This window comes from Nanorana parkeri, unplaced genomic scaffold (genome assembly GCF_000935625.1).
Source record: "Nanorana parkeri isolate BGI_ZX_2015 unplaced genomic scaffold, ASM93562v1 scaffold838, whole genome shotgun sequence".
NCBI lineage: Eukaryota > Metazoa > Chordata > Amphibia > Anura > Dicroglossidae > Nanorana > Nanorana parkeri.
In genome coordinates this window covers 215,212-227,321 of record NW_017307106.1, presented here as the reverse complement: position 1 = coordinate 227,321, position 12,110 = coordinate 215,212, and the positions used below count along the sequence as shown (strand labels likewise).

The 12,110-nt window shown below is 41.2% G+C and overlaps 1 protein-coding gene across 1 annotated transcript in view; it reads left to right on the top strand.

Annotated features, from left to right (window-relative positions):
• The window catches only part of MYCBP2 (MYC binding protein 2, E3 ubiquitin protein ligase), a 243,252-nt gene that overhangs the window by 141,871 nt on the left and 89,271 nt on the right, over positions 1 to 12,110 (top strand). The window contains exons 41-48 of the mRNA XM_018565383.1: positions 1,149 to 1,364; positions 1,486 to 1,708; positions 3,050 to 3,168; positions 4,005 to 4,092; positions 5,987 to 6,036; positions 7,353 to 7,525; positions 10,287 to 10,431; positions 11,786 to 11,998. Coding sequence (XP_018420885.1) covers positions 1,149 to 1,364; positions 1,486 to 1,708; positions 3,050 to 3,168; positions 4,005 to 4,092; positions 5,987 to 6,036; positions 7,353 to 7,525; positions 10,287 to 10,431; positions 11,786 to 11,998 — 1,227 coding nt within the window. The remainder of the gene's footprint in view (positions 1 to 1,148; positions 1,365 to 1,485; positions 1,709 to 3,049; positions 3,169 to 4,004; positions 4,093 to 5,986; positions 6,037 to 7,352; positions 7,526 to 10,286; positions 10,432 to 11,785; positions 11,999 to 12,110) is intronic.

The following is a 12,110-nucleotide window of genomic DNA, read 5'->3' as shown; positions in this document are numbered from 1 at the left end:
TTGTGTTTGTTGTTGCCCATCCCTCAGTGTGTTACTGCTTGGTGACGTCCCTACCATTCAGGATCTACGATCTGTTGCCCTGTGTCCTTCAATGAACGGGAGAGAAAATAGGATTTTTGTACTCACCGTAAAATCCTTTTCTCTCCGTTCATTGAAGGACACAGGCCCCGCCCTCTTTTATGGGGTGTACACTCCTAACTGCTTGTTACTTACTGGAGACTTGTCAGCAAGTGAGGGGTTGGGCCACCAGCAGGGGCCGCCCCTAGGCTGTCTTGTCTTTTTAGTTATGTGCCTAGCGTCCTACTCCTGCAGGTGGCGATATACCCTACCATTCAGGATCTACGATCTGTTGCCCTGTGTCCTTCAATGAACGGAGAGAAAAGGATTTTACGGTGAGTACAAAAATCCTATTTTTTGAGTTATGGGTTTATAAGCCTTTGGGAGTTTTATCTTACCAAAAATAAAGCTCCCAATCTAGAGGGGATACCTGAAATTTTAATTGTATTAGTTTAAACTTTTGAGAAAATCTGTAAACCAAAATGGCTGCTATAACAATTCTAGAGTATGTGGACTCCAGACGATCACAACGATATGAGCTTTTTGAACATCGTATTCCAAGATTCATGGACATTTTTTGGGACCTTACCTACCCTCCCAATCATGTTTGTGGGAAAACAGCCAAAGCAGCATTTGTGAGTGTAGGGACTGAATTTGGATAAGAAGACCTGGCTCATAATTGGTGTTCCAGTTTATCCTAAAGGTGTTCAGTAGAGTTGGTCAGTTATTCCATACTAATCTTGTTAAACTATGTCTTTATGGACTTGCCTTTGTGCATAGTCATGCTGGAATAGAAAAAGGCCTTCCCCACACTTTTGCCACAGGGTTGGAAGCCCACAATTGTCTCAAATGTAAAACGTATGTTGTAGCATTAACAGTACCTCCCATTGGAAGCGCTCATCTCTATAATTAATTTAAGGGGTGTCCACATACTTTTTACGCTATACTGTACTATATATACTGATGTTTACAGCAGAATGTATTACTTTTGCAACTCATTTCACATCTGAGTGTAGATTTGCTTTGCTGTAAGTTATTTCAGTTTTTGTAACTTATTGCCATGTTTAATCATCCATTTTTTTCAATTACAGGCTGCTGTTGAAGTATTTGGTCTCGTGCAGCAGTTGCTCCCATCAGTCGCCATTTTGAACCAAAAATATGCCCCTCCCCTCTTTAATCCAAACCAATCAACTGACAGCACAACTGGCAATCAGCCTGAGCAGCTCTCTGCATGTACTACCTCCAGTCACTATGCTGTGGTGGAAAGTGAGCACCCGTACAAGGCAGCCAGTGTGATGCAGTATAAGGTATGGGCTTGCTTGTTTTCTACATCACTGATGAAGCTTAATACAAAACCTTTATGAAGGGTGCTTTTCCTATTGTGGCTCTCTTTACAAAATTAACAAGACTTCATTGTCTGCTCTTCAGGTTTCTCTCCCTGAATGTGTGAGGTGGATATCTGTGGAATTTGACCCTCAGTGTGGCACTGCGCAGCCAGAAGATGTTTTGCGTCTGTTGATCCCAGGCCGGAATGCACATATCTCAGGTTTTGGACCAAAGCTTCCTATTCATGAAAGCCTTAACTCCTGGGTTGAGCTCAAGAAGTTTTCTGGCTCCTCTGGGTGGCCAACTGCTGTCTTAATATTACCAGGTAAATGCTAGTTTGTTCTTCATGCTTCCTTAATTGTTTTGACAAGTGTGGCCGTAGACCACAATTGCTAACCTAAACTTTTTTTAATGTTGCAGTCAGGTGGTGTCAGTTTTGCCATTGTTCTGGTTCCCCGAGTAGATATGATTTTTCTTTTAAAATCTAGTTGTATTCATATATTTATTGCAGTCATTGTTGTAGCGCAGGGAGTTACTGCTGTCAAGGCGCTTCCAATATAAGGACCCCATCACACATATAATTTAGATGATTAACCTACCTGCATGTCTCTGGAGTGTGAGAGGTAACTGGGAGTACATTAAGGAAACCCATGCAAGCACAGGAAGAACATGCAAACTCCATGTAGATAGTATCTTGGCCAGGATTCAAACCGAGGACCCGAGTGCTGCAAGGCATAAGTGTTAACCACTAAGCCATTATAGTTAAGGTAACCAAAGGTTGCATTCCCGTATTGTAGACTCTACCTGTTGTTGGTGAGTGGTCATATATGTAAGCATTGTTTGCAATAAATGGTCAGTTCGGAATAAGGGTGGACGAATTTAATTTGAAATTCGGGAGCCAATAGGAATTTGGAAGCCAGCTCCATTGACAACAACTAGAGAAAACCTCAAAAGTTAGGCACCAGCTGTCATTTTTATGGTGCATTAGCTACCTTGCTTCTGGGATTTGTCCAGCCCTGGTTTAGAAACATACATAGCAGTGTAAAAGTATTGTTAAACTGTGCTCTCTTTATAATGAAATTAGGGATGCACCAATACCGGTTTTTCAGTATCGAGTACAAGTACCAATATTTTTATTTTTTTTACCGGGAGTCCCATTAAGGAAGCCGGGCGGCTTGTAGTGACTCACCGACTGGCTTCCTGATTAGCCGGGAAGCTGACTCCATGCTCCCTTGCCACCAGGTGAGGAGGAAGCATGGAGGCGTTTTTCTGGCTACCCAGGAAGCAGGGGGGCGGGTAATGACTTGCCAACCGGTTTCCTGATTGGTCTGGAAGCTAACCAATCAGGGAGGCGGGTTATTACACGCAATCTGGCTTCCTGATTGGCAGGGAAGCTGACTCCATGCTCACTCCATGCAGCAGATCACCAAGCTTCCCGGCCAATCAGAAAGCTGGGGAGCGAGTCATTATACGGCCCCCGGCTTTCAGGAAGCCGGACGGCGTTTTTGGGTCGCGACCCACGAGTTGAGAACCACTGGTCTAGACAGATATGTGCCTTTTATATTTTCTCCTTTGCCAAGCCTGATGTCTCTATTCTCTTCTTTTGGAAGTCCTTAAGAGTGCTGTTGTCAAATATCCATTTTTGTGTTTGTTTTACTCCTTGCAGGCAATGAGGCTATGTTTTCACTCGAAACTGCATCAGACTATGTTAAAGATGAAAAGGCTTCTTTTTATGGCTTCAAGTGTTTTGCCATTGGTTATGAATTTAGCGCAGGACTTGATGAGGTTTGTGGGTTTTTTTTTTCGTTTTCAAGTATAAATTGTAAAAAAAAAAAAAAAACATGATAGCCTGAAGCAGAAGTATCGTTTGCTTTGTAAAATTCCAGTTGCTGAAAGTATTGTGCACATTACTCCAACAGATGTTACTAATGTTTTTGCTGAAATATTTCTTGAGATTTTGTTAAAAAAATGTTTGAGTGTTTAAATACCTCGATGTTTCTTAGGTCTACTCTTTGCTTTATTTACCATTTGCACTTTGTCATGCATTCTAAGGCACCTTTCACATGAGCAGTCCCATCAGGTTCGCCTGTCAGTTTTTCAGCCGGACCCAATCGGGCACTCTATGGAAGTCTATGGACAGCCGGGTTTAAACGGACGATTGTCTGTTTACACCTGGTTAGCTCCGGCTCGGTCTGGTAAAACAGACGGATCATTGATCCGTTTCGATGGACCGGGAGTAATCTGATGTAAATGGACACGTAGACTTTCATGGGGCCCGGCACTTAGTTTTCTCCTCCGTCGCAAGATGGAGGAAAAACTGTACGGACACAGATGTCACAGTGGTGACATCCGATCCGTGCCGCTCTCATCAGAAGAGGATCTGTTGACGGATCCTCTCCTGATCGGCCAGTGTGAAAGGGGCCTAAGGCTCCATTTACAACAGAGCGGTTGTCCGTGCCTATTTGGCTGTATGAAATACGCGCGAAACCGCTCTAAACCTAAATGGAATATTACTCTTCTTCATCTGGTGTCCTACCTTTCACTTACACTTTTATCAGTTTGTTGTTAAATAACTTTTTTTTTTTTAATAACTCTATTATTTTTTTCTTATCTTGTTTTAGGGGATTATCCAGCTGGAGAAAGAACTTGCCAACCTAGGAGGCATATGTGCTGCCGCTTTAATGAAGAAAGATTTGGCTCTCCCCATTGGTAATACAATATTTGTGGGTTATTCAATTAAATAGATAATTTGTTTGAAAGTTTGGTCCTGATTTGTTCATCAAAAAAAGTATTGTGGAACTCCAGGCCAATACTAGAATACACATATGCGCGTACTGTTGCATCTACATTATTCTTTATTTGATATTCTTGCTATTCAGCTAATATTGATATTCAGGTCATGTCTGTCATGTTGCACAAACGGCAGGTCATAGTTTGTCTCCAACCTACTAACTGGTCAATTAAAGCAGATCTCCAGGAGTTTCAAAAAATTAACCCTTGCAGTGGGGCTACCCCCACCCTGCAAGGGTTAACTGCTCATTTTGGTATAGGGAATGGACTAAAGAAAATACTCACCCGCTCACCTCTCTCCCCCTCCTCCCCGGCTGTGGAATATCCCTCGCCACCCTCACATCTAATGCAAGTGAATGGACCTTGCATAGACGTGGTGATATTATCAGGGCTTAGACCACCGGAGCCCAGGGGGAAAAGAGGCTGCGGGGACCAGTCTAGCAGCCAAGCAGGACCAAGGATCTGGTGAATATATCTTTTTTTTTTAAATTGATTTATTTTCAACCCTAGACCAAAACGAGCGCTTAACCCTTGCAGTGCAGGAAATCTTCTGTTTGCTGTTAGGTAGGACTTTAAATGGTTTAAAAATGCTTGGAAATTCCACTTTAAAGTGTAATTGCACTTTTGCAGTCAAATTTGAGAAGACTCCAATATGCGTTTTGTTTTCCTTTTCACACATCCTACCCAAAAATCATTTTTAAAAACAGTTTTTTTTTTTTACAGTTTAACTGTTTGAAGGCTTTGGTGCTGATTCCAGGCTACACTGATGAGTTTGAAACTGAGACTATATGGTCAGACAGAGCTTCCACTCATTAACACGCAATGCCTGTAAAGGTGCCCATACACTTTACAACCCTCGCAAGACTTTTGTCTTGCGAGGGTTGTAAAGTAATTTAAAAAACGTACGATCTGCCCATCTTGGACAGGTAGATCGTACCTGCCATCATCGCAAGCCCGCCCCCCTGAGGGGCGGGCTTCCGATGATTGCAATGCTGGACGGGCAGTGTGCGCGTGCGCACACCGGCCCGTTCGGCAGTGATCTCTCGATCATGTTAAAAACCAGCAGAAAAGCGTACGATATACAAAAGTCGTGCGACCGTACATTAGAAACATTAGATTTCCCGCGATTCTCGTACGAGAATCGTGCAGTGTATGGGCACCTTTAGCCTTTTACCCTTTGTTAGGACAGACAGTGGTGGAATCTAGTTTACAACTGACAATAAATCTTCCAGCACGGTACAGACAGAGTTAGTTAACCTAATTTCCCACAACCCCCTCAACATTGCATGGGGGGAGCTAGCTAAGATTTTTAAGCAATTAAAAAGTGCTTAAAATTTGAGCAAGTTCTTCTTTTTTTTTAGGTTATGCTATGTGAATGGGAACATGTTACACATATAACATAAATGTTATCCCAATATGACTGCAAAATTGGAAATTCACTTGTTGTAAGAGGGACAAAAGGATGAATACCCATTTCTTTTTTTAGGCTGAAAAAGTCCCATTTAATGAGTAGTCCAATGATGTGTGTTGTGAGTAATTAGTAGTTTTTGTTCTTAGCGTGTCTTTTAGCTTGCAGTACATTTGGAAGAGTAAAGCTAGCCATGCATGTTCTAATCCTATTGTAAAATCTTCTTTTAGATGTACCAAGAACTATGTAGTGCAAGGGCATATCTTATATGAAACAAGCATAGCTTTGGTAGCACTACAGGAGTTTGTACATGTATTGTAGAATCGGATTGTGAGGTGTATGGGCAGCTTAAGATGTTGGATATATAGTTCAATAGTAAAGTAACTTTGCCATTTTCTTTATCAGGTAGTGAATTGGAAGAAGATTTGGAGATTGTTGAAGAGGCTGCATTGCAGGTAAATAACTACAACTATCAAACCTGAGGTGGAAAAGTTTGTTAAGCTAAGAATCCATTTGGTGTTCAAAATTCCATTTTCTAAATGACAGAAAACTAGAATTTGAGCTAGTGACACTTTTTTTGGTCTTACACCAGCCTTGTACACAGTCTTGCTAGACTTCCCCTTTCTGCAATGCTTAGGCCTTCTGACCTGTTGGTAAAATAATATATTCTTAAAATAGTTTTAGAAACTAGACAGGTTTAGTTCTGCAGCAAAGACCACTGTATCAGACACAGTTCCCTTAAATGAACATTCCAGATAAACTAGATTTTTTGCTAAAACAAGTACTAAATGACATCAACTTTGGGAGTGATTTTGTGGTTTTGGACAGTTAACTATCTGATAGCTGTGACAAATAACTACGTTTTATTGGATGATTTCAATTTTCGTGCCTACCCAGTGGGATGTCCCTGGGATGTGTCTTATTAATTATGCTAATGATGCTTTTGCTTTAAAAATCCATGTAGCCTATCTGTTCCTGGTAAAGGAGGTCTGGTATCCCTGCCAGGACAAACCAGACTGCCCTTTGATTCAATTGAATCTTGCCTGAGCAGTTGATTATGATCTCAAGAGTAATATTCAAATCTTTTTAGTCGTTGAAGCATTGGGCAGGGAATGACTTGCACTTTACCACTGTTTGTTAGTTGGGGCAATGTAACGAACATTGCATCTAGCACCATATTGGCAAATAACCCATACCTGTACAGCATGAGTGTGCCGCTCTTACAACCCTCTCAAATTCTTTTGTTCTGCTAAAAAGATTCTGTTGTGATCCTTTGGCTCTGGATAGTTCACCTAGTATTTTTAAATGTTTTACATGGTCAATAGCTAGAGATGAGTCCAAGTAAAAGTTAAAATAAGTCATATTTAGCTGGTGATTAGCTAAGTCATAGTCTCAACCAGTGATATATGTACCTCAGAAAGTTCTTCCGATGAGTTTTAGGGGTACTTTTGCTTCTTGTAGTGAATTCATTGTAGTAGTTTACAGCTAAAATAGAGTATTCTGCTAACAAAAAGTTGGCTATTGTATTAAAGAAGCACTGTATAGAGAGAAAAATGGTCCTTCGCCCATTCGATAGGGACAACCAGTGTACTGTAACTAATCAACCAATCAAAATGTATAAGCATGTGGCAGCTGCTCTTGTTACATATCATATCTCAAATGGATTCACTCTCCCTTCTACACATACAATACACCCAAGATCGTGACTTTTTTGTACTAATACCCTATTAAAATAAAATGGATTTGCTGGAGTGCATGTGTCTCCCTATAGGTGTGCAAAACTCATTCTGGGATTTTAGGAAAAGGCCTTGCTCTGTCTCATTCTCCAACCATACTGGAAGCTCTAGAAGGAAACCTTCCCTTGCAGATTCAAAGCAACGAGCAGTCTTTTCTAGAGGATTTCATCACTTGTGTGCCTGGGTCTAGTGGTGGACGTTTGGCAAGGTCTGTTTTTATACCTATATTAAGAATTTCTATACCTGTAGTACAAATTGGTATATTTTCTGTAGGAATTTTTTCCATGTGAATACAAAGATTGTAGGTCTTCTTTGTGAACACTCCAGTCCCAAATACAATTTAAAAAGCTCACTGAGACAGCTGTTCTTGAACTTGGATTGATTCTCATGCCTGCAGAGGCTCTAAGCAGATTTAATGCTGAGGCTGCTGGCTTGACAGCTAAAGGTCCCAGCACTCAACCTAGTAAATATTTCAACTCCTGAGCTGCTCTGTTGGGGCTCCTTATAGTACAATTTAACCACAATGTTTCCCCATTGTGATTATATCAGACGGCCATCTGACATTAACTGCATTTTCTCTGATTTCTTGGAGCATAGTAGATGCAGTTATTGTCTTTCCCTCTCAGAAGCAGCATACTTTTTTTTTGTAGTGATCTATTTTTTTGCTAATAACCTTAAATGTTGAGATCAATGTTTTAATAATATATGTTGCCATTGAACTGGGTAGGGAGAACCAGCTCTCCATTATGTAGAATGAGAAAAAAAAAAGGAAATGTTACATTTCCCCATCCCTGTTAATTTTGAAATGCATCTTAGTCCAGACTATGGATATTAGTTATTACATATTTTCAGCAAGCAGTAAAATAACTTTAGGACTGGCTACACATCTTTGTGGTAACATACCATGCACATTGTCTTTTTAAAATTGCATCCCAATGCACATTAGCTTATTCAAACACACTGTATTGCACTATATTATGTTGTGGTTTTGTGCATTGCCAAAACAGGTTCTGCATTAGCAACCAAAAATGGGCTGCCTTAAAGGGTTATTAAAACCCTCACAGTTTTTTTGCAGGTATCTACTGCTAGCAAGCAGTAGATATCTGCAAAAACTTAACAAAAAAAACCAAAACCTTTTAAAACAGGTTTTACCTGTGTCTTCGCTGCATGCTCCCGTCCGAACATCTGAAGAGTCTTGGGCGGCAGCAAAGGATCTTGGGGCTGGCGCATGCGCAGTTCAGATGTTCGGCTGGGAGACGAGGAGAGACACAAGGTAAGTCTATGGAGCAGTGTGCACCCGCACAGACTCCGTGGGACATCAGAGGAGTCGACTCTGGATTGGAGACCCGCATCATCGCTGGAGGGACAGCTGAAAGGACAGTAAGAGAAAGAAGATGATCCGATTAAGAGGCATGCTTTAAGGTAAGTCCTTACACTAACATTGGGGAGAGGGAAAAACAAATATCCTTTAATGTCACTTTAATGCAACGCATGTGCGGCTTACCGAAGGATGTCGCACCACAAAGCTGTCAAGCCTGCCTAAAACACCTAGACCGGAACGCAGGCAATGTTTTGCCATGCGTCCGATCACACTGCGGGCGGTAGCTGCTGGAATGCACTGCAATTAATGTGAACAAGCCCGCAGAGATTACTAAGAACATGTAAATACAAAAAAAAAATACAAAATTGCAAATAAAAGCACAGGAAAATCAAGTATTTTAAAAATGTACATGCAGTTTTTTTTGCTCATCCATAAATTATTAACTACACTCTGTGCTGGCCCAGCATCTCCACCCCTTCCTTAACCCCCCTGCATATCCTTTTCTGTAGCTCCTGGGGGAGGAGCGAAGTGGAATACCATAAAGTGTCACATGAATGAAAGTTTTGAGTCTCCTGGGGCTGCTGACATCACATCCAAGATGGTGACGCCTAGCAGCACTCTCAGGGCTTTTGGATATCTAAACAAGGGAGGACTTTACAAGTACATAACATGCATAAAATATATTACATTTACATATAATCTTATGGGCAGCCCATTTATTTTAATGTGCTGCCTACCACATCAAAAAGGATGCATATACTATTTCCGGCAGTGCACGGCAATGCACGTTAGTTTGTTGCTGCGTGTTGTACTCTGCTGTCCATGTGCGTTGGGATGCCATTCAGATTTAAAGCGATATATTAAACCTTCCTTTTTTTTATATTTGCTAAATGGATGCCCACCTATGCCTGAGGCTGTTGTTTTTCTTTAAATTCCTCGTTTTTAAGTGGGTCCCCACAGCGTTCTTCCTCCCCCCGCAGGCATCCGTGCACGCTCGTGCCCGCAGTGGCTGTGTGCGTCCATAGACGCACACAGCCCTGTGGTAGGCCACGCCACTTCTTTCTTTGATGGCTCCTCTGCAATAAGTATCCTCCCCCCTGCAACCAGGAAGTGCGGGGAACGGAGGATCGCTTTGGGACTGGCGGCGGGGACGTGCGTCGCTGACAGGCAGGTGTGGGGGGGGACTGACGGGAGAAAAATGTTCTGGGTGGTATTTACCGGAATGCAGAGAATGCATTAAGGTAAAAAAAAAAAGCCCAGACCTTAATACTACTTTTAAGTCCATTTAGAATGAATGGTACCACATCACACTAATGCTTATAACATGGCATGACTACACAATAGAGTGAATGGTCTCCATAGATTTTTTAATTTATGCAGAAACGTAATTTCTACTTTAAGTATTAAAAGCCACAATGTAATTATTTAGACGAAAAATAAAGGTCTAAAATTCAAAGGCAAACTATGGCTTCAGGCGTTACTACTCTTTTGGGTTCCATAAAAATAGCTGTTATTCTGTATCCTTGTTGTCATTTAAACTTTCTCTATTCGATTTTAGGGTAAATACCCTGAGACCGCTGTAGCATAAAAGTTGTTTGAGGAAAAATTACTAGAACTTTTCGAACTTTAACAAGTCTTGTATCTTTAGGTGGCTTCAACCAGATTCATATGCTGATCCACAGAAGACTTCCCTAATCCTTAATAAAGATGATATTAGATGTGGCTGGCCCACTACTATAACTGTACAGACAAAGGATCAGTATGGTGATGTTGTTCATGTGCCAAACATGAAGGTATGTTGAGCTATTAAAATTATTAAACTATTGTCTTTGCTTGCTTTGCAGTTCTTTCACGTGGCTCTCAGGCTATTTGAGACACAAATTCCAAGAATGAAAAATTTAGTGATCACTCTAAATGTCTTGAGATTTTTTTTGATATAGACACATTGCTTGAAATGATCTATATATAGCTTTAATGCACAGTGTAATCATTAAAATCTAGAATGCATTAGAATAGTTTTACTTGTTGGCAGAGCATGCCCTGGATACTTTGGTCAGGTTAGAACAGCGGTCACTAAATGACAGACTGTGATCTGGATACAAACCGTGTGGTGGTTCTGTTTGGACCGCAATCGCCGACCTGCACTAGGTTATAGCTGGCTGACAGTGGATTCACCAGCCCCCTCTGCTTCAGTCATTGCTTCCTAGGACTGCTGGCATGCTATCAAATAATGATGTCAGGCAAGCAGGGCCAGCTCGTCAATTTCAAGTGATTTGGGTGGCTGTGAAGCCACCCAGATCACCTGTAATAGGCTGCTATTGTGCTGCAAAAACACCCACCCTCACCATGGTTTTTGGGTCCCCTGCTCCTCTGGGGGGCCCGGGATCATGGAACATGTCAGGATGGAGAGTAGGAGCAGATCCGCTGCTCTGTGATCAGTGAAGCATAAAGCGCTTTCTGAATCAGAACAGTCAGGAGTCAGCTAAGTGCCGGGTAAACAGAAGATAAAGCACATTCCTGTGCTTTAATGTCTGTGTTGGAGGTACAGGAGAGTCATCAGGAGTCTAATAGACCCCTGATGTCTCCATAAAGAGAACCTGTCAACTCCAAATGCTGTCAGGGGCTTGTTAGTTAAAAAAAATACAAATAAATTAATATTTAATACCTATCCTGCCAACCCTGCCATCTGATTCGAATGAACACATGCATGTAAGGCATGTGTATGGGGGAGTTCTAACAACAACAAAAAAACAGGGCATTATGTTGGTACAGTGACCTTTCTGTCTGGACTGTGATTCAAACCTCTGCTCGATGCTTGCCGGACCTCCTTGTATTTTAATTCACTACCCCGGAGTTAGGATGGCCTGTTTCGTGTCACTATGTGAGAGGAGAGCTTGATTACTTTGATCTTTGAATTCAGTAAAAGGACCGAGATATTAACAGAATCTGCTGCAACCAATTTGCTACTTTTGGCTGAGATTATTTTTTTCCCTTTTTAAAAATAACCAAAATATAATTTGTATTTACTGCTGCTAGCTATTCAGCCTTCATTATTTATTTTTCATTTTGCACTTACATTAGAATTTATGTATCATGTGCAATGTACAGTATGTTCCTTCAAAATTGTGTTTTTTGGCTTAATTTCAGGTGGAGGTGAAAGCAGTTCCCGTTTCACAAAAGAAGACCTCTCTTCAACAAGAGCAGGTGAAAAAACTTCCTCGTATCCCAGGCAGTCCATCAACCTCCGCGTCTTCAGGCTCTGATATGACTTTTGGCGGCCTTTCTGCACCTAAGCTTGAAGCTTCCTATGAACCAATGATTGTAAAAGAAGCACGTTACATTGCCATTACCATGATGAAGGTGAGCGGCTTATTATGTGCCTTTCTTTAGGTGTATAACGTTTCCATACTAAAAAAATATATATATATATATATATATATATTATATTATTATTTATTTATTTTATTTTTTT